Source organism: Melospiza melodia, chromosome 16, assembly GCF_035770615.1.
Source record: "Melospiza melodia melodia isolate bMelMel2 chromosome 16, bMelMel2.pri, whole genome shotgun sequence".
Taxonomy (NCBI): domain Eukaryota; kingdom Metazoa; phylum Chordata; class Aves; order Passeriformes; family Passerellidae; genus Melospiza; species Melospiza melodia.
This window is the reverse complement of record NC_086209.1, coordinates 14,487,828-14,509,000: the sequence shown is the minus strand read 5'-3', so window position 1 is coordinate 14,509,000 and position 21,173 is coordinate 14,487,828. Positions and strand designations below refer to the sequence as shown.

Below are 21,173 nucleotides of genomic sequence, written 5' to 3'. Positions count from 1 at the left end.
AAAGGAAAAGGAAAAGGAAAAGGAAAAGGAAAGGGAGAGGACGAGTGAAACTGGGTGCAACAGCAGAAGGAGAGGAAAGGACAAGGCACCACCGGATCTGTGACCTTCGTGCACGAAGCTCGGGGAGCTGCTGATGCTCCTGGGCTCGGGCAGGCTCCCGGCGATCTCCCAGTGCCCTCTGCTGACACCAGACCGGAGCAGCCTCTGCAGAGCCCGAGCGGTATCAGCCGAGTTGCTCAACAGAGATCCCGAGCTCTTCATTCCTCTGGCAGCACAAAACCACAACAATTCCCCTCTGGGAAAACGCTGGAGCGGCGCTGGCCCGTCCCTTCCCGCACTCCTGCGGGGATGCCCCGTGTCCTGCCCGTGCCTGCCCGCCCACGGAAACACCCGGGATTCAGCCTGCAGCATGCTGTGGAAAAGCACTCGGGGGAGACTGATTTCTGCACCACACCGTGTGTTAGGGGATGGTCCTCCTGTGCCATGGAGGGTGTTTGTGTGTCCGTGTGTCTACGTGTCCGTGTGCCCGTATGTCCGTGCTCACAATCTGCTTCGCCTCCCCGTCTGATTCCTGCCTGGTCTCGGTGCCCTCTAGTGTTGTGAATGCTCCAGTGTGTAAAAAAAAAAAAAAAAACCAACTGTAAAACTGGCCTCTGCTTCAGAATTCCTGGTTTTTCTAACTCTCAATGCACTAATTCCGTTAATTATGCAGCACAGTTACAACTGAACGGAGACAACGTGACCCTGAGCGTATCGGATGATCACAGCACCAGACACCTGAGAACACGGTTCTGTAAGCTGAGGCTCACATCTCCAGGGCCTCAGCCTGCAAAGCACACCCGAACCTGCAGGCTGTGCAGCACTCACCTGACACAGCCACCCCTGCACCTGGGAATATCAGCTCTCCCAGATGTTCTCCCGGCTTGGCTGCCAGGGGCTGATGGAGCTGGGAAATAATCCACACCAGAACATCCAGCCCAGCAGACAGGAACTGGGATTGGGCAGGACTCCCTGGTTTGGTCTCAGACACAGAGCTGATGGGATTAGGCTGGTTGGAGCAGTGTGGCTGCACAGGACCTCAGTGAGGACCACCACTAACCAACCACTCACTAACCACCACAAACTACCACTAACGAACCACAAAACACCTAACTACCACTGACCAACCACTAACCACAAACCACCACAAACTATCACCAACTACCACTAACCAACCACTAAGCACCACAAACTACCACTAACCAAACACAAACCACCACAAACTATCACTAACCACCACTAAACAACTAGAAACCACCACTAACCAACCACAAACTATCACTAACTACCGCTACCAATGACAAACCACCACAAACTATCACTAACTACCACTAACCAACCACAAACCACTAACTACCACTAACTAACCACAAACTATCACTAACCAACCACTAACCACCACAAACCACAACTCACCAATCACTAACCACCACTAACTAACCACAGACCACCACAAACTACCACCAACCAACCACTAACCACCACTAACTAACCACAAACCACCACAAACTATCACTATCACTAACCAACCACAAACCACCACAAAACACCACTAACCACCACAAACTATCACTAACCCCCACTAACCAAGCAATAACCACCACAAACTACCACTAAGCCCCCACAAACCACTGCAAACTATCACTAACTATCACAAACTACCACTAGCCACCACAAACCACCAGAAACTACCACTAACCAACCACTAACCACCACTAACCGACCACAAACCACCACAAAACACCACTAACCACCACAAACTATCACTAACCAACCACTAACCACCACTAACCAACCACAAAACACCACTAACCACCACTAACCACCACAAACTATCACTAACCACCACTAACCAACCAATAACCACCACAAACTACCACTAAGCCCCCCACAAACCACTGCAAACTATCACTAACTATCACAAACTACCACTAGCCACCACAAACCACCAGAAACTATCACTAACCAACCACAAACCACCACTAACCGACCACAAACCACCACTAACTAACCACAAATCACCACAAACCACCACTAACTAGCCTCAAAGCACCGCAGCCCCGCAGCCAGGCACCAGCAGCCCGCTCCGGGCGCTCTGCCCGTGCCCCCCCCGAGCCGGCCGGTCCTTCCCTGCTGCCGTGGGTTCCCCCAGAGCCCATCCCGCGGTGACCCCTCCCGACGGCGCCGCGCTCCGTGACAGCCCCCGCGGGTGTTCCCGTGCCCCACGGACCCCCCCGTGCCGCGGGTGATGCAATGGGGCGATTGCATCAGGCGCGGCCCCGCGGAGCCGCCCGCCCTCCCGTGCGAGCGCTGAAATCATCCAAAAATCATCCAAAAATCATCCAAAAATCATCCCCGCCGCCCCGAGCGGCTCCTCCGAGCTCCCCTCGCTGCGACCGGCTGGAACACCGGGTGAGAAATGCCACCAGATAAGGAGGGACAGGGAGAGGGAGCGCAGGTCCCACTGCGGGGGCTCAGCCTGGAGAAAAGGAGGCTCGGGGGGGACCTTGCGGCTCTGCACAGCTCCTGACAGGAGGGGACAGCCGAGGGTTTGGGCTCTGCTCCCAGGGAACAGCAACGGGGTGAGAGGAAACAGCCCCAAGTTGCACCAGGCGAGGTTCAGGTTGGATATGAAGGAAAACTTCACCAAAAAAGTGGCCAGGCACAGGTTGTTCAAGGCACTGATGCGATGAATCACCTTCCCTGGAGGTGTTCAAAAGGTGAGGGGTGGCACCTGGGGGCATTGTTTAGTGCTGAACACGCTGCATGCTGGGGTAACTTTTGGATTTGGTGTTCTTAAAGGCCTTTTCCAACCATGATAATTTTGTGAAGTTGACTGCTCAACAGAGTTTCATTAAATCCTTTCAGTTATTTCATTAAATCCTTTCAGTTATTCCTACTTGACAGTCTGAAGCTGCTCCACAGTGACAGTGGGCAGATGAGGAGAGCTCTCAAAAGGCATTGCCTGGAATGACATTGCCTGAGGTTTGAAAAAAGGAAAGAGAGAGAAATGGGGACCGTTCCCCAAAAGAACAGGTTTGAACTCAAATTCATGCTGCCACAGCAACCAGTACGGCCCAGGGCACAGAAATGAGCAGCACTGAGCGCCCATCCTGCCCCTCCCGGAGGCTGGGAAGGCAGCGGGAAGGCAGCAGGGTCCTGTCAGCAGGGTCAGGACTGAGGGGCAGCAGTTCGGGGACAGCGCCCTGAATGGGGAGCACCAAGGGCTGTCACTGAGTGATTTGCCTGCCCCTGCACAAGGAGGTTCAGTTCCACACACCAGTTTGGTTCACACTGTGGTGGAGTCGGTCATTGCACGGCACTCCTGGGATAACTCTGCGGCTCCCCAGAGCCACCCAGAGACCGCGGGTGAGTCAAGGCAAGTGCTGGGGGACGCGAATGCTGATCCTGGGAGAGCCCTCTGCCCTGGGGCTGGCCGTGCCCGGTGTGTGCTGCCCACACAAACCATACACACACTCTGCCCACCCTACACAGGGTACGCACACTGCGTGGCACTCGGAACCCGGGAGTTTATTCATTCCTGGTGTTCCCCCGCGGCCGGCTCGGGGCTCATTCCGCCTCCAGCCCGCACCTGAGGCGCGGGACAACCCCGGGTATTCGGGAACAATGTCCCGCAAGCCCGGCGGTCTCTAGTGTCTCACCCCGGCCGGTGACAGCAGGACACGCCGGCGCTGCTGTGCCCAGACTCCCCCCGTGCCGGTGCCGCTCCCCGGCCGCCCCCGCCGGCGCCGCTCCCGGCATGGCCCCGCCCCGGCGGCGCCGCCGCCAATGGAGCTGCGGGGCGGGGCGGGGGCACTCCCGGTGCCCGGGACGGGACGGGCTCCGACCCGCTCCGCTCCACGCGGGGCCGGCGAGTTGCTGCCGGTGCGGTGCCGCTCCGGCTCCGGGTCCGCGCCCGCGCCGTCTCTCCTGGTCCCGCCGGTCCCGGTCCGTGCCGTGCCGCGCTGCTAGCACCGAGACAGGTAACCCGCGGGGGATCGCGCACCTGCCCGCCCGCTCGGCGGTCCGGACCGTCCCCGGTGCCGGTGTCAGCGCCGGGCGGGGGCGGTTGCGGGTCGGTGGGACCGGCGGGACCTGCGGCGGGTTCCGCTCCCGGCGGGGCAGCGGCAGCGGTACACGTGGGCTGCAGCCGGTTCCGTGCTCACCGCTGAACGCCGGCGGTACCGGGCCGGGCGGCACCGGCCCGAGGGGTGCGCGCAGCGGGAGATGCGGAGCCCGGCGCCGGGTCCCGGGGGATGCGGGGCGGGCGATGCGGGGCGGCCGTGCCGCGGCGGAGCCCCTGGCCGGGACGTGCCCGGGCAAATCCCGGCGCGCTGCCGCCAAACCCGAGCGGGCGGCGGGGGGCGCCGGCGGGGTCTGGCCGGGCTGCGGGGGCGGTGGGCGAGCCGGGCTGAGCCGAGCCGAGCCGGGCCGGGCCGGGCCGCGCCCACCGCCGGCACCAGCGTGGGCGCAGCGCGCTGCCCCCGCCGCCGTCCCGTCCCGTCTCGCCTCGGTTGGTTTTCCAGACAGGAGCAGCTGCCAGACACGGGGGTCGGGAGGTTTAGGTCGTGTATTAGGCGCAAGTTTTTCCCCAAAGAAATTTCATGTCCCGCCACAGGGAGGGGTGAAGTCATCGTTTGGGGAGATCGCATGGACGCGGGGATGTGGCACTTGGGGACGTGGGTTAGTGCTGGCGGCACAGTTGGACTCGGTGGTCTCCGAGAGCTCTTATGGCTACAGTGGTTTTCTGATTATTGCCGAAAGATAGTGAAAGTTACTAAGAATTACATGAGGAGCAAAAACCAGATGGAAATCCAAAGTTTTATACAAATTGATAGGAGCTTGGAGGTGTTACTTGAGATACCTGGTAAGGCAGCGTGTAGGTTCCCAAGGTGGGCAGCCCTAACTTGGCAGAAGTCACTGGGAAGTGGGCATTGTGCCCTGGGGACTCCTGCTGTGCGCTAAAGAGGGGTGAGAGCAGCCCGGAGCACTTCCTCCCCACCCCAGGCACGGTGCTTTCACTTAAAGCAAACACAGGTCCCCAGCCACTCCAGACAAAACTATTAGTGGGCAGTTGAGTGTGTGTAGAATCTCCAGTTTGGGAAACCTGCTGATTTCCCGGCCACGTGGAAAGCCTCAAATTCCACTTTTTTTTCTTCTGTGAGACACCCTTTTCCCAGAGGAGTCCCACTGCTGTAAAGGCTCTCCCAGCACTGTTTTTATCACAAGGAGATGAGGAGACCCTGCCTGGACCAGAGTGAGGGAATGGCTGAGCAGGAGACTGGAGCTGACTGTGGCCAGCCGTGAGGCATGCACTCATATTTTCCAGAGAGCATTTTCCCCCCTGCTTTTCACTTGCTGCTCTTATTTAGGATTTCAGCTCTTTGTTCTTAGGTTCCAGTGTGTACAAGTGTCTCATCCCGAGGCATGGTGCTGCCTGACTGTGCCAGTCAGTCCTGCAGCAGAGCAGAAATCTCCTGTAATGTGTGTTCTGGCTCACGTGGTGATGTGGAAGAGCCACTGCTGGGTGGGTGTCTGAGCCCCTGAGGTGGGGCTGGGCACCTCCTGTCCCAGACAAGCAGAGCCCCATGGCTGGAGGGGACAGGATCCGTGGCTGAGATGGGAAGCAGCCCCACCCCATCTCCTCCTGTCCTGCCTGCATCCCTGCAGCCCCCCTACCCCAGCCCCTGCTGGGCACATGGGGAGAATCAGCAGCACTGAAGGTTTCACTGATTGCTTTCATTTTGTACCTTCTCATTTATTATTTTCCTCACCCTTGTTTTCCTCCCATAATCCTTTAGCTGCACACATAAGAAATAGATTGGCTTCCAATACAGTCTAATTTTTTTTTTAAATTACACTTTCACAGAGAAAAGACAATGGCTGAGCTGTGGTGCTGTCACAGGGTGGATGAACTGCAGCTCACGCTGTGGCTCTGCTGGAACCATTTCATCTCATGCAGTGAAACTCATTCAGCAGCTCATGGCTTTGGTATCTTAAGGGCTGATGCAGTGGGGAGCCCATTCTGCTCTCCTGCTCAGGCAGGATGTCTCTTTAAGGCAATAAAAGAGTTCTTTAACAAATTAGAGATGTTTTCAAGCTGGATCTCCTACATTTGGAACTGATGGCAGGAGGTTCTTCTTCCCCTCAACCTCTGAGTACATCTATACTGTGCTCCATGAATACTCATTGTTACTGTGTCACCTTTATATTCTCCTGTGACAGATAAAATGTGCAGCCCTGGAAGTGTCAGGGAGACTCCATGTGGCTCCCAAAGAGGTGGGAATTGTTAGTTTTGGCTTTTCCTTGGCTTTTCCAGTTGTTTCAGTCAAACATTAGGTGATCTATGGTTGCTGCCATACCAGAGCAGCACCAGGTGGTTTAGATGTGTCCTCCATGTACAAATCAAATGCCTTGGGTCTGGTGGTATTGAAATAAGAATTACAAAGATCCCCCAGCTTTGAATTTCATGCCTGATACTCAACCAAGTGTTGGTGCCCTGTATTGTCACACTTGAGCAGCAGCAGAGCTGCCCTGTGCCCAGCATCCTGCTGGCACGCTGGGTATGGCTGTCTGCCCCATCTTGAGTGATTCCATCATCCTGGCAGAGCTCCTTGTGCTTGGAGCAGCCCTGACACAGGATTCCTTTGGCCTGTGTAACTTTCTGTATTTGGCAAACTGCTTTAAACCGGGTTCTTGTGGGGAGGGGGCTTTGAGGGCATTGTCTCAGCTGCAGGCCCTTTGAAAGGCTGGAAAATTCTGTAAATATATGAGGAAAAGTGGCAAAGTTGTGTTCACAGGACAGTTTCACCAAAAACCCTGATGGTTTGGGTTTGGGGTTTTTTTTTGTTTTTTTTTTTGTTTGTTTTTTTTTTTGTTGTTGTTGTTTTGGTGGTTTTTTGTTTGTTTGTTTTGTTGATTTTTCTTTTTTTTTCTACTAGTGCTCTTTTCCTTGCATTACAGCACTTTAGAGGGCGGGTAAAAATCAGCCCCTTGCTCTCCCTACTCTGGTGTCTGGGTTCCTTTCCTGTTGCCTGCAATCCTGTTTCATTCATCTTGTGCTGTTATTAGGAGCAAAAGCCTGACCCAAACTCCAGTCCTGTGGCATGCTGGGCTCCTGGATCAGCTGGGTGGCACCTGCCCAGTGTGCCAGCCCCCAGAGGAGCTGTGTGTCATTCATCTGGGACCTGGTTCCCTGCTTTTTATTTTCCCCCCTGCACTCAACCTGTAGCTGAACCCTGACACCCAGTCCTGTGCTTGAGACAACAGAGACACTGGGATCACCACCTTCTGAGATGGTGACAAATCTTCTTTCATTCAGTGGTGTCAGGACCTTTATGCCAGTTACAAGCTGTGCCCGTGCCCCTCCCGAGTCCCTTGAGCCCCTGCTGGCCTGTCCCCATGGGCTTGGCTGCTGATCCTGCATCAGCCCATGTGCTGTGAGCAGGAGGGAGTGTGACTCATGCTCTGTGCTCGTCTGGGCAGACCTCATCTCCCATGAATCTCGGCCCTCCAGAGCCGGGGGAGCCCAGCCAAGTGTCCTCTTCCAAAAGGCACCGGCAAGGGAGTGGTGGGATTAGGCAGAAAAAGCCTGCAGAGGAATGCTGCTGTGGGAGGGGAAGGAGCTGTGGCAGGAGGTGTGGGGGCTCTGTAGATGATCCCCCCTCTGCTGCAAGAGCCAGACATCTGGCCAAGCTTCCCTCCCAGAGGACAGCTCTGGTTCTCCAGGCAGTCCAGGCTGGTGTCCTCCAAAATGTGTTCACTATTCCTGATGGGTGTTGAGAACTTGCTCCCAAGGCAGGTTGAACAGTTTCTCTCCTGATTTTCTGCACGAGGTAATAGGAAAAGCAAAGTGGAGATTGGTATAGTGAAAATGGATTTTTATTCCCTGTATGTCGTCATGAGAAGCACCCATCTAGAATCTGCAGAAATAATCAGGCAGCCCCAAAACTCCACATAAATTGCTCAGATTTGCAGCGTCAGTCTGAACTGCTTGCTCTGATTGAGATGCTGGTCCTGGGCTGGTTCTGGTGTTACCTTCTGCTGAGCTATTCATGCACCTGGGGAAGGCTCTGGAGGTGTTTCAGAGGGAGGTGGGAGCTTGTTCTGTTTGCTGTGAGCGACACCATGCAGAGATGAAATGTGCATGGAGCAAGAGCCTGAGAGACTGCACAGCTCCAGGCTTTTTTTTTTTGCTGAGCTTTGCTGGGGCCAGGCTCTCTCCTGATTGTCTCTGGTACCCAGAGCCACAGCTGGGGCTGGCAGAATGCACTGATGACCTGAGAAGTTCGTGGTCACACTTCAGTGCTATGACTGAAATTTCATTTGCTGCATTGTGAGGCTGTGAGATGGCAGCAGAATGGGGCAGCCCATGACCAGCCTGGGGCTGATGGAGCCATGTGGAAGGAGCAGGAGTTCCCTCCTGCCCAAGTCCCACCCACAGTGCTCAGCAGTGCTGGCTGCTGTCCTGGCCAGGTGGAGATGTCTACCCAGAGATGGGCACACTGCTCATCCCAAATGTGTTAGGGCTGGTTTTGATCCCTCTGCCTTCTCTTCCTCTCATCCCCAAGCTCCCCTCTCAGCACAATGGCCTGCCAAGAGAGCGAGTACCTGGATGACCAGAAGAAATGTGTCCCCTGCAGGAAGTGCATGCCCGGGCAGGAGCTTTCCAAGGTAAATTGACTTCTCTGTAAGGAGCAGAGATGATCATGGGTGGCACAGCTGGGTTAATCCTCTGCCAGCCTCCCTTCAGAAAGGTGATCTTAGGTCCCAGCATGTTGGGAAGAGCTGAGACTTGGCAGGATGGGATGGTGGCTTGTTTCACTTACCCTGGTGGAAAGGTGAGACAGTGGAAGCAGGAGGTGATGAGGGATTTAAGGCAGCACAAGGAACAACCTGATTTCCTTTTTTGCTGGTGGAAGTCTAAATTTCGTTTGGGCTATAGCCCTGAGCAAAGTCACACTGCGTGGCTGGGCTGCATCTGGGTGGGTGCCAGCAGGACACTGCTCCAGGGGGTCTCAGTGGTGGGAGGTTTGGGTTGGTGGGAGGTTTGGGTTGGTGGGAGGTTTGATTGGTGGGAAGCAGCAGGGTTCACCTGGTGGTGCTGCTGGTGCTTCCCAACACCCAGAGCACACCGATGGGCCCCAGCTGGGAGCAGACAGGGTCCCTTAGTGTCTCCTGGGAGCTGCGCTGGTGGTGGCTGCTCTCAGCTGGGTTCAGAGGACCCCACGTGAACGGTGGCCCTCAGCCCCCAAAGAAGGGACACTCAGCACCATTTGGAGCCCATGGTGGCCCCTCACCTCATGTCCCCACCCTGTCCCCTTGCAGGACTGCGGCGATGGCAGCGGCGGGGACGCGCAGTGCGTGGCCTGCCCTCCCAGGAAGTTCAAGGACCGCTGGGGACACCACGGCTGCAAGCCCTGCCTGTCCTGTGCTCTCATCAACCGCGTGCAGAAATCCAACTGCACAGCCACGGCCGACGCTGTCTGCGGGGAGTGCCTGCCGGGGTGAGCAGGGCTGGGCCAGCACAGCCACACCTGGGGCAGGCAGGGAGGGACTGGGCACAGGGGGCCACCCAGGGTCCCACATGGCACCCAAGAGGGGCCTGGTGACCCAGTGGTGTCTCTGTGAGGACGCTGCTAATGGTGTGGAAGTCAGACCCCTCTGGAGGGTCCTGTTGTAGCTCCAGAGAAGGAAACCTGAAGGTTCACATAAATGAGCTGTGAAAGAAAACTTCCAGACTCTCATTGTTCTGTAGACACCGGGGTGGCTGAGCTCTGGAAGATGAAGTGTTGTAGACCACTATGGTTAGTAGTCCCCAAAGAGGGGGTTTAAGGGGTTACTGAAATGAAATGGCTGCATACAGACAGCCTGTGCTGCAGACACTGCTGGCCAGCTCCAGTGTAGAGTCTCTTCTCAGACAGAGCCATAGCTGGGGTGTTCCCAGCCCTGTAGGGAGCTATTAACCATTAAAATCCAGTTCAGCAGACATGCTGGGGAGGGAGGGCTCTTGGAAAGATGTTGCTTCTTGACAAATGTCTAGACATGAGCTAGTAGGTGTGGTGTGGCTCCAGCCAGCGATGAGAGCCCTGTTGCTCCTGTTGCCAGCCAGGCAGGGGTGCAGGATAGCTGTCCCCTGTGCTGTGGGGTGCAGGATAGCTGTCCCCTGTGCTGTGGGGTGGGTGGCACAGCTGGCTGCACAGCAGGGTGGTGTATCACACGGGTTACCAGGCTGAGCTGAGCCCGTGTGCTGTGTTCCAGGTTCTACAGGAAGGCGCGGATCAGCGGGCAGCTGGAGTGGGAGTGCATCCCCTGCACCAAGCAGACGCCGTCCTCCGAGCCACAGTGTAGGTGTCCCACCCTGCTGGGCTCAGGGCAGGTGACGTGGGCACAGGGGAGCCACAGCCCCGCTGGGGGAGGCACAGCCAGGCATGGGGTGAGGGATGGGCAGGGAAGGGTGGTCCAAGCCTCGGAGTTTGGCTCCAATGCTGTGTGGATGTTTGCAGGTCGCTCCAGAACAAACCTGGTGAAGGTCGCTGTCCCTACTGTACCACCACAGGACACAGCCCTTCTTGCACTGACCAGCAGTGCCCTGGTCATCATCGTCCTGGTGCTTCTGGCACTTTCCATCATCTACTGCAAGCGATTCTGGAAAAGCCAGTGCCAGAGAGGTGAGTTGGTGCTCTCCTCCCTGCTGTGCCACTCACCTGTGCCCGTGCTGTGCAGAGCACTGCTGAATTCACAGCACAGTGACCCAGCTGTTCCTCAGCTCACACAGAATAGACACCTCATCCTTCTTCTCATGCCTGCAGGGCCTCTCTGTGTGTGCTTTACCTGCTCAGTGACAGAGGAGCCTTCCTCCTTCTTAGGGCCATCAGGAGGAGGAGGAGGAGGCCATTTCACTGTCAGAACTGGCAGCCCTCCCCTCTGAGGTTTTTCTGCTTGGGTGGCTCTTTGCTGCAGAATGAGGAGGGCTGTAGGTGTGGTGGCCAGGGTTGGGGCAGGATGGCATCCAGCAGCGTGCCAGGGAGCTGCTGGGCTCCAGCTCCTCGCTGGCAGACATACCACAGGGCTGAGCACATGCTAGGGAAGCGAGCCAAGCCTTTGCTCAGGCTGTTTCTCCTCTTTCCTCCAAGTCTTCCTGAGGACTCAGAACTTCTCAGGCCAGCGAGCAACGTTCCCAACTGCAGCAGCTCCTGGCAGGTTCCTGTGTGAGGAGCAGATGTCTGGACCCTGCTGCCTGGGTGTGAAGAATTTGAGCCCTTGCTACAGGCAGGCAGAAGGTACCTGCTCTTGTTCTTGCCCTGGGGGAGGGTGGTGCTGGGCTCCAGGATGAGAAGCCCTGAGGCAGGAAGGATGGAGCTGGATGCTGAGCTTCACTGATGAATGCTGGTTTCTGTTCCAGGCCCCGTGGAAGCAGTGCAGTTCATTTCTGATGGGGAAGCCGTGGGTCTCCAGCTCCCCTCTCTCCAGCCAGAGATGGACTTGCCACCAGCCATCGCAGCCAGCACTGCCTCCAAGGCCCAGCTGGGCAGGAGCCTGCTGGAAAGCCAGCCCCTGATCCGGGCCTCGGGCCATGGGGACTGCCTGGAGGGGGTCCTGCCGCCCCCCGCCCCCAGGCAGGGCACGGTGGAGGCCCTGGCCCCCCTCTCCTCCTGCGCCTCCGAGATGCAGCACAAGTGGCCCCACGCGCCCGTGGAGTGCACTGAGCTGGACCTGCAGAAGTTCTCCAGCCAGGCGGAGTTTGTGGGTGCTGAGCGGCTGGAGGACACTGCCGGCCGGGCTGGGAGGAGGATTCCAGCAGAGAGCAGTGCTGGGGTGCAGGAGAGGGCTCATCACCTGCCCACAGCTGAAACCCCACCTGGGGAGCAGCCGGTGAGTTCCTCCTGCCTTATCACTCCTCAGAACTGCTGCCAGTTGCCCAAGGGCTCAGGCACAGAGGGCTTGACATAGGGGTAGGAATGTGGACTGAGTTGTGTTAATATGGGGTGGAGAGGCTGGAGAAGGAGCACCATTCCCTGAGCCCTGGGAGCAGAGCCAGGCTTTGCTGTTCTCAGGGGACTGCCACCAACCTTGGGGTCTTTGTCTTGCCAGGTGGATGATGCCCAGAGCCTGGTGACTCAGATCAGCAGCACGGCCAGTGGTAAGTGACCTTCAGTCTCACCTTTGGCTCCAAGTACGGGCATATCAGAGGCAGGTTCTTGGAAGGGAGTTCCTCCAGAAGCCCACCAGGTACTCACCTGACTTCTGGCCTTTGGTCCACACGGTATATTTTCTGTGATGCTGCCTCGAGTGGCCTGTGGGCAGGTGGCCCAGCTGTCACCAGTTACCAGCTTCCCCAGGACTGAGCCAGCTCCATGTTGCTGCGCTCTAAAAGTGATGTTGGAGGAGATCCCTGCCCTGGCAGGGTGGCCTTTCACCTGCTCAGCAGGGCCTGAGGCTGGAGGCTGTTCTCTTTGCCCTTTTCCTATTTGCCTAGGATGTGTCCTCACCCACCTTTGCTGTGTTGCTGTCCCCAGGTCTCCCCATAGCAGAGCTGCCCCATTCCTTGGTGCAGTCTCTGGCCTTCCTGTTGGACCCTTCCTTGAACGGGGTGAAGAACTTCAGCCACGTGGCTCTGGAGCTGGGGCTGATGCCGCAGCTGCTGGGGCGGATCTCGGGCTTTGAGCAGCTGGTGGCACACTTCACCTCTGCAGGAGCCCTGGTCACCGTCCCTCTGCTGGCGCGGGCGCTGCAGCGGCTCCAGCGCGTCGACGCCCTGCTGCTGCTCTGCGACCACTTCACGCGGAGCCCCGCGCCCGACCGCCAGCGCTAGGGGACACCCGGGGACACAGGGACTCCAGGCACTGCTGAAACTGTGGCCTGCAGGCACAGAACCTCCCTGGGCAGGAGGACACAGAGATGGTTTTTGCGTCGTGGAATGGACGTGATGGGCGTCTCTGCACAGGGGTTCGGGAAGCACAGCTGTGCCTTTTCCTTGCTCAGGCCCCTCCAGAGGCTGTTTTTGCTCTAGTTGTGGCACCCTTCCCTGTTGGTTACTGTGGTGCTCTGGCTCTGCAGTGAGCCCTGTCCTGCCCCACTGTTGCCATGGGGTTCCTCAGCCATGGGGCTCACTGTCCATGGGTAGTGCCCTCCTATGAGCCCAGCCATCTCCTCCCTTCCATTCCAGCTTTCCCATCCTTCCTCTGGCCCATGCTCTGCTTTCCTGGGTGCCAGTTGCTGTTTTCTCAGTTTACTTTTCAGTTTCTTCTCTTCCTCTGTGCTGCGACTTCCTTGGCAGAGGACCTGACCATGGCTGATGTGCCAGGCTTCATCCTTTGTCCCTCTGTGCCACCCTGGCACCTTCCTCTCGTGCCCCTTTGTGGTGCAGTGTAGCATCCTGGCACGAGTTTCAGGCTGACTCTCATGATGAGCTGATGTAAGCCCCTGTTGGGCTGTGGCTGTTGGCCATGGGCAGGTGCTGGCTCACCCCAGCCCCGTGGCTGTTCACTGCCCATTGCCTCCAAGGCTTCACAAACCACCTGTGGTGGCACAGGGTGTCAGGGGCAGGGACAGTGCCCCATGGGTGGCAGCTGAGGCTGAAGCTGTGGCTGTGGTCACAGGCAGCGGTGACATTCCTGTGCCAGCCACAGCAGGAGCTCCTCCAGAAGCTCCTCCTCTTTTAAAATAACATTTTTCTTTTTTTTTTTTTTTTTTCCTGCCTAAAAATGGCCTGATTTCTCATTCCTGGGAGCTGCTACTGGGAAGGGGGAGCACCCTTCTGCTCGGTATTTCACCCTGGGGGATTTGTCATGACTTGCCATGGCCTTGCTGTCACCCTGATTTCAGTGTTGTGCCTGAGCCTGGGGGCTGCAGGCAGCTGGGCTGTTCTCGGTGTGCCCTGGCCATGGGGCTGTGCTGGTGGCCCTGGAAGGGAGCAGGGGCTGCAGGACACGTTCCTGAGCGGGGCAGAGCAGTGTGGGGGCGGCTGGGCACGCCGGGGGTCACAGGCAGGGCAGCTGCCAGCAGGGCTGTGGCTGTGGCTCAGCTCCCAGCAGAGCCTGCTGCTGGTCACACCAGGGCTGAGGGCTCAATGCCTCTGTGAGCCATTTACTTCAGAGTTAAACTCTGTGATCTTTGTGGTCCCTTCCAACTCAGGGTGTTCTGTGATGTGGTGTCACCGGAGGCACCCCGAGGCTCGCAGACAGCATCGCTGGGGCTGAGCTGAGCTGGTGGCACTTGCTTTGTCCCTCACTGTGTGGCTGGGGCTGCTCTCTGCTGTCCTGCCTGTCACCGGGGTCTCAGCACGAGCCGGTGCTGTGGTGGTCACCAGCAAGTGGCACTGTTACCCCACTGCTTGCTGCCCCTCCCAGACCCCACAGAATTCGCCTTTATCTGTACCTCAGAGAAGTGAATGCCCTTCTAGGAAGGCAGATCTCCCCCACACCCCAGGGAGCAATAGCTGCTGGTGTTTTCTTTCCCTGTTTAAAGATGTTGGGGCTTGAACACACCCAGGATGTGCTCAGATAAACAAAGGCATGGGCAGTTGGAGCTGGCACTTTCCCTCTCTGCTTGTTTCTTCCACAGTCAAGGTCGTTTTATTGCTCTTTGCTCCCCAAGACCTACAGCATTGAACTTTGAGCCATGTGGGGCCAGGATTAGTCAGACTCTTGGACTGTTTGGGAGTGTTGCTATAGCACACACAGCCCGGGGCCAGGGATTTCCTGTTTGAGGCTTTTCTGTGGAAGGGAGAGTGCTGGGTTTAATCACCTCGCAAAATCCAATAAATATTTAATCCCTCTGTGGACATAGTCACTTCCAGTGGGAAGGAAAATAACTTCACCCACTGCCTCTGAGTAAGAGCCTCCCTGCAGCTCAGTTTGCTGGCCCTGGCTTTGAAGTTGGAACTGGACTGGGCAGCTTGTCCCGTGTGCTCTGTGTCACCAGTGTGTGGTCACTCGGAGTGCACAGAGCAGTGGCGGCCAGGCAGGATGGCAGTGCCAGCCTGCCCCTGTCAGGAGCAGGAGATGGGCAGGAAGGGCGGGTGAATTAGAGCTGTGGATGATGGTGACATGCTACAGGTGTGTGCTGCAAATCTCCTCACATGCTGGGCAGCTCCATTGGTGTGCCAGAGTGGGGCTCTGGGCCAAGCAAGTGAAGTGAGGATTTAGTTCTTTTGTTTAGGGGTTTTTCTCACTTTTATAATGAAATCAACCTCATTTTCTTCATAGCTTTTAAGGTAAACTTATTTTTCAATTGTTTGATGTCTGAGCAATATTACTTGTACTCAAAACTCACCCCCTGCCTCGAGGGTGCAGCACAGAGGGTGTGTGCTGTGCTGGGTGTGGGTATGGGCTGTGCCATACAGGGTGTGTGCCATGGCCCAGCCCCTGCCCCATGGTGCTGCCCCTCAGGCCCTGGCTGTGCCATACAGGGTGTGTAGGGTGTTGTGTGCCATGCCCCAGCCCCTGCCCATGGTGCTGCCCCTCAGGCCCTGGCTGTGCCATACAGGGTGTGTAGGGTGGTGTGTGCCATGGCCCAGCCCCTGCCCCATGGTGCTGCCCCTCAGGCCCTGGCTGTGCCACAGGGCGTGGCAGGGGCTGGTTTTCTGTGTGTTTGAGCTGTTCTGGGTTCCCCCTGAGAGCCTCACCTGTGGTGTCAGTGTGAGCCTCACTGGCTGGTGCTCCAGCAGGGCTGGGCACTGCACAGGAGCCCTGCAGGACGTGGCTTTGCAGCAGCGAGGCTCCCCCAGCTCCCAGGCAAAGGCTGCTCCCCACTCTCACTGTGCTCGTGGCAGAAACCTTCCTTCAGCTGTGGTGACAAACCCAGCTGTGTTTACAAGGGCCAAAAGTTCAACAGGGAGCCTTTAGCCCACCCTAAAACCACCTGGCCAGGCTGCCTCGAGCCCAGCCAGAGCCCTCAGGGAACCATGAGAGCCTTGAAAACAGGGAAATGCTGTGACTCAGACATCAGAACAACAGTGATCCCTGAGCAGGGAGCTGCTTCACTGGGGAACCAATGGAATTGATACTTGACTTGCTTTTTAATAGTATTTTCAACATAGCACATAGAATGTAAGGTAGGGAAATTCCTGTAGTGCTGGATCTCATGTCACAGCCTCAGGAAGCCATTTGTGCCAAGCTGGCATGGCTCACAGAGAGGTGAAACAAATCAAATAACTCTGAAATCTGTGCAAACTTGACCTAGGACTGAACAGTGGGAACACTCCAGTGCAGTGGGGTTATTTGTTAACAAGTGATTGGTTTCCACACCAGTCTTGCCTGGAAGTCTGATTTGCAGAGGAATTTGTATGATAAGTTTAAATCTAGCCCTGTTCTGGGAAGCTCTTAAGCATAGACTTAAAATAGGCACATACTTCACTGTTGTTAAAGTGTTTATTCTGGTGAACAATTGGTGAACATCCCTCGGGTGCTGTTCCTGAACAGGGGGCTCATGAGAGCTCTCCCTCCAATGTGCTTTTACAGAAATAGCAATACTGAAGAAGACTTGATGTTACTGATCTGGGCACACTTCTTGGAAGAGTCTGCAAGTGTTGGGGGGAGATACCCCCTCTGTGTTGGATTGTTTAATACTTCAGACTCTGGTGCTTTTCAACAACACAAATCACTACATTTCTGTAGCCATGGTTTACCCAAGGGAATATGTGTGGTTTTTTATGGTAGATGTTATTTTTCTTTAAGGTTACGAATAGGTTATTTATATTTTTGTAAATTCTGTGCCATTACCGTTGTAATTCTGCTGTAGCATTATTTCTGTTGGGTTGGGGGTGTTGTCTGTGTTCAAATCAAGCAGAAGCTGACGCTCCTGCCCCCTGTTAGTGGCAGGGGCTTGGTCCCTCACATTCCTCCAGACCTGGTGCTCTTGAGTGATGTGTGTTTGTAGTTCAATAAATTTGGTGCCAGACACGGTGACGCTTGGTGAGTTTTGATTCCTCTCGGCATTGCTGTGGGCCCCCTGCCCACCTGCTGCTGGGGGCTGATGCTGAGGGGCCAGGGGGGCTGGGAGGGGGCTGGCCCTGTCTGGCAGGGCTGCTCAGAGATGCTGCAGCAGCCTCAGCTCTGGTGTGGGAAGGGGCAGGAGGGGCTACAGTGGTGGTGCTGGGTGGGGTGGCTGTGGTGCTGTGCCTGCTCCCACCAGGGCATCAGCTTTAGTTTTCACATGGGTTTCACGTTCCCCAGAGTGGCCAAGGCTCAGGTGTGGTTCACTGCATGGCCTGGGGTCAGGGGGAGCAGACACCCCTCAATGATGCCCAAGGAGCTCCCATTCCCAAAGCTTTGCTGAGGAGCAGCTGCTGTTTAACCTTGGTAATTACAGAGCTCATGCCCTTCTACTGGTGTGTTTAAAATAATTATTAGCATCAAGGGTGTTTTCTGTTCTAATTAAAGCTGTGATATTTGTCCAAACTCTGGCAGGCTCTGTGAGTGCCTGCAGTGCTGCAGCCCTGTGAGGATCCCCATGCAGTGCTGTGTGTGCCTCTGTCACAGCACAGCTATGGCCAGCACAGCTCTGCAGTCAGGGCCCACAAGAACCACCCATCCACCACCAAACACAAAGCCATGGCAGAGGTGGGGGTATTCAGCATCCACAGTTTCCAAAGAAGCCTTTTCTGAGCAGGGTGTGGTGCCTGGAGCTGCTGGCACAGGGGCTGTTCATGGTGCAGCCCAGGTGTTCCCAGTGCCCAATCTCACCAGAGCCTGCCAGGGGTGATGATCCCAGAGGCCCTGCCTGCACCAGCCCATGCGTGGGGTGCTGTGGGCACGGTGCTGTGGCCTTCCAAAGCTCTGCCTGTGCCTGTCACTTGGCTGAGGCCTCTGTCACTGCAGGAGGAGAGGGCCAGAAGCGTCCATTGGGAGAGCAGCTTTGGGATGGGAATTCAATGTATGCCAGGCCTTACCTTTGAGTGACTCCTGGCCCTGGGGTTGTGCCCATCCACACTCTGCATTCCCAGGTGATTCCATACTGCAGGAGGCAAAATGGGGATGGGTTTGGCCACAGCTCAGCTCTGTTCTTCAGGAAGAGCAGGGCTGCCCCTCCCATGCAGAGCAGATGCTCCCACCCAAGGCAGGAACTCCCAGTGATCAAGAGCTTCACACCCCCTCTGCTCCTCACCTCAGACTCTTGTGCTGTCTGGTCTTGCCTTGTTTTTGGCAGGAGCCCAAGGAGCGATGATAAATCAATCCTGTTCCCCTCTCAGTACTTGGGATTCTCCATGCTGGGATAAGAGGCAGCTCCTGGCAGAGAAACACACGTGCTCCATGTGAGGAGACAAATGTGGGCTGAGGAGCTTCACCTTGGTGGGCAGAGCAAGGCTGGCTCCCATCCCTGCTCCTGGTGCCACCTCAGCCTCTCTTCACAAGGCTGGCAGCAGGTCAGAGTGCTGAGGCACCCAGTCCTTACCTCAGCTCCTCCAGCAAGAACATCTCCAGCTGGGCTGCAGAGCTGAGGACAGGCACTGACAGCTTGGAGAGCCTCCAGCTGCACAGGCAATGCCAGGGAATGCTGCTTGGCCCCACCAGGCACACACAGGGCCCTCTCCTGAGCTGTCTGTGGACAGACAGATGCCTGTCCTGCTGCTCCCAGCAGTCACACACCACGGCCAGCAGTCCTGCTGAGATTTTCCTGACCCATGGGGTTTTGCTCTGAATAACCCAAGTGAAATGTGTGGGGTGTGGACACCTCACCTGTGTGCCCTGAAATTACCTGCAGAGGTGGGGACCGTGGCCATCTCCTTGTGTGGACAGGGACCCCTGAGCAGAGCTCATCTCAGAGCTGCTGGGCTGAGATTGCAGTCACAGGAGGTCTTTGCATCCTTCTCACAGGAGACCCCTCTCTGAGGGCACGTCCTTCTCCCCATGAGCACAGGGGTTAGGGTTAGGAGGTGTTCCCACTAATGAAGCATTCCAGGTGGGATCCTGCTTGGAACCAGATTAATTAATGAGCCCTGTGTTAACAAGGACTGCATGGTCTATGGCAGTGAAGTCAGAGGAGCTTTCTAGGATCTCCCTCGTGTGCAGGTTCTGGAGGCACAGAGCAGGAGATTTCACAGTTGCACTTTTTATTAAAGCCCTGTGTTTGCTTTGGGCTGAGATGACCTGGAATAAGAGCAATATTTTGTTAAAACACTGATTGAAATTCTGTAGTTACAGGGAGAGGATGGCTGGCCTTTTCTGTGCAGGAGAGGCTAAGCACACAGTCCTCAGGGGAGTCTGAGCTGTAGCATTTAGTGAGAAAAGGGCAGGAATGAGACTGACAGCTCTGGAGTGCTCTGCTAAACAGCTTCCCTGCTTTCACCCTTCATTTCCTTGCCTAACCATAACCAGGAGGCTCACCAGTGAAGAAACCTTAAACACCTGCCCTCCATGTGCCCCTGGGCCCAGCATGGGGGCTGGGGGACAGGCAGATAAATTTCCATTGCTAAAACTGAAGACTGAAATCCATTAGAGAGACATGAATTTCCATACCCAAGTTCCTTTCCTTCTCCACTTTCCTTCCCCACAGGTGGTGTTTTCACTGTTCCTTCTCTGATTTTCTCATTCTGTGTTTCCCTCAGGCTTCCCCTGCACATTCAGTTCTTACCTCATTGTGTCTCTGCAGGACACGAGGGCAATCACAAGCGAAGGAAAACACACATTTCACAGCGCATTATTGAAGTGGATGTGCTTGCCAGGAGGCAGAAATCTGCTGTTCTTCTGCCTTCCACACTCACCTTCCCAACCTGTCAGGTCACTCACAGGGGCTTTCAGAAAGCAGCTGAAAAGCTGCACAGAGATTGTTTGGGGCTGCAGGGTGCCTGTGCAGGGAGTGCCACCATCACCCTCTGCGGGCAAAACAGCCACCAGGCTCTGGGGAACTGGGAACATCATTAATGAGAGCAAACCATCTCATCTAGGACCAAACTGTGAGCAACGTCCACCACAAAACAAAACAAAACAAAAAATAAGTCCTTATTCTTTTTACTGGCAGCAGATGTTCATTTCTAAGGGGAAACAAATCCAGTTCCAATGCCAGAGCTGTGCTGGAGGCAAAAAAACTCTGTCTTTGGGGACAACCTGATGCCAATAATTATTATTATCCTTCAAAACTACATTATCATCCCAAATGGAATTGCTATATTCCTGCCCTGAGCCCTGGTGGTAAATGAGGTTTTTCAGCCTGGCCAGGCTGTTTCTCCGTGACAATTAATGGGAGTTCAAAGCCTGGGTGCTGGGCTGGTTTGCCTTCCAATGCAGCAGCAATAGGGATGGAATTTTAGCAAAAGAATAAAAGTGTTTTTACAACCCCTTAAATACCTCTTCACACTCCCCCTCCTTCTCCTCAGAGCTGGCCTGAAGGAATCACAGGATTACAAATAAATACCCCAATCAAGTGCAATAACAACAGAGCCAATGTCCATCATTCCTTACCTCCTACAGTTCCTATTCACATGTCAGAGCAAGGAGCACACAATGCCCCAGGTCTTTGCCCTGGCCACCTCCAAGGTCACACAAGGCAGACACGACCCCAGGCTGGGGCTCCCATCCTGCCCCAGTCCCAGGACATCCCCAGTGGGAGCAGGTGGGCTGGGAGCTGCTCTGCTCCATGCTCTCATCCTGGTCCTGTCCAGAGGTTCCTCCCAAAGACGTGCCCCCCACCCTCTGCCCTGGGCACCAACAGGGCTGTGCCCCTGCCCTGTGCCACCTGTGCCATGGAAAGGCATTAGAAATGGCACCTGCGCATGCAGAGAGTGTGTGTGGACACGAACACATCAGTACAGGCAGAAACGGAACGGGGGAAATGCTCCTGTCCCCACTTTGTACAGGGAGGAGAGCAGAGAATGGGTTAGCAACGCTCAACGCTGCAAACAGGAAAATGGACCCTTGTCCTTCCTTCCCCCTCAATCCCTCCTTCCTTCACAGTGACCAGGAGAAACAAAGGCAAAACAATCAATCTGACAACTTGGCTTCACAAAGAAGCTGAGAATTAGTCAAGTGGTGAAGATGTTCCCATTTATAGCTGAAATGCCTGAACATGTTGCTAAATATTCGTGGTCTTTATTAGCTCTGCTAATCATAACAGTTCTCCTGAAGAATGAATTTCCCTACATCCTGCCCTGCAAGCTGTGCAAGACAGCAAAATACTTATATTCTCCTGAATAT

General features: G+C 55.7%; 1 protein-coding gene across 1 annotated transcript; it reads left to right on the top strand.

The window, feature by feature from the left end:
• The first annotated feature begins 3,949 nt into the window (after nucleotides 1-3,949).
• On the top strand, nucleotides 3,950-16,946 carry EDA2R (ectodysplasin A2 receptor). Its single transcript, XM_063170750.1, has 9 exons — nucleotides 3,950-4,022; nucleotides 8,610-8,712; nucleotides 9,367-9,545; nucleotides 10,300-10,385; nucleotides 10,545-10,709; nucleotides 11,175-11,321; nucleotides 11,444-11,913; nucleotides 12,133-12,181; nucleotides 12,558-16,946. Exons 2-9 carry the CDS (start codon nucleotides 8,626-8,628, stop codon nucleotides 12,851-12,853), a joined length of 1,479 nt encoding a protein of 492 aa, XP_063026820.1. The 5' UTR covers nucleotides 3,950-4,022; nucleotides 8,610-8,625; the 3' UTR covers nucleotides 12,854-16,946.
• The last annotated feature ends 4,227 nt before the right edge of the window (nucleotides 16,947-21,173 follow it).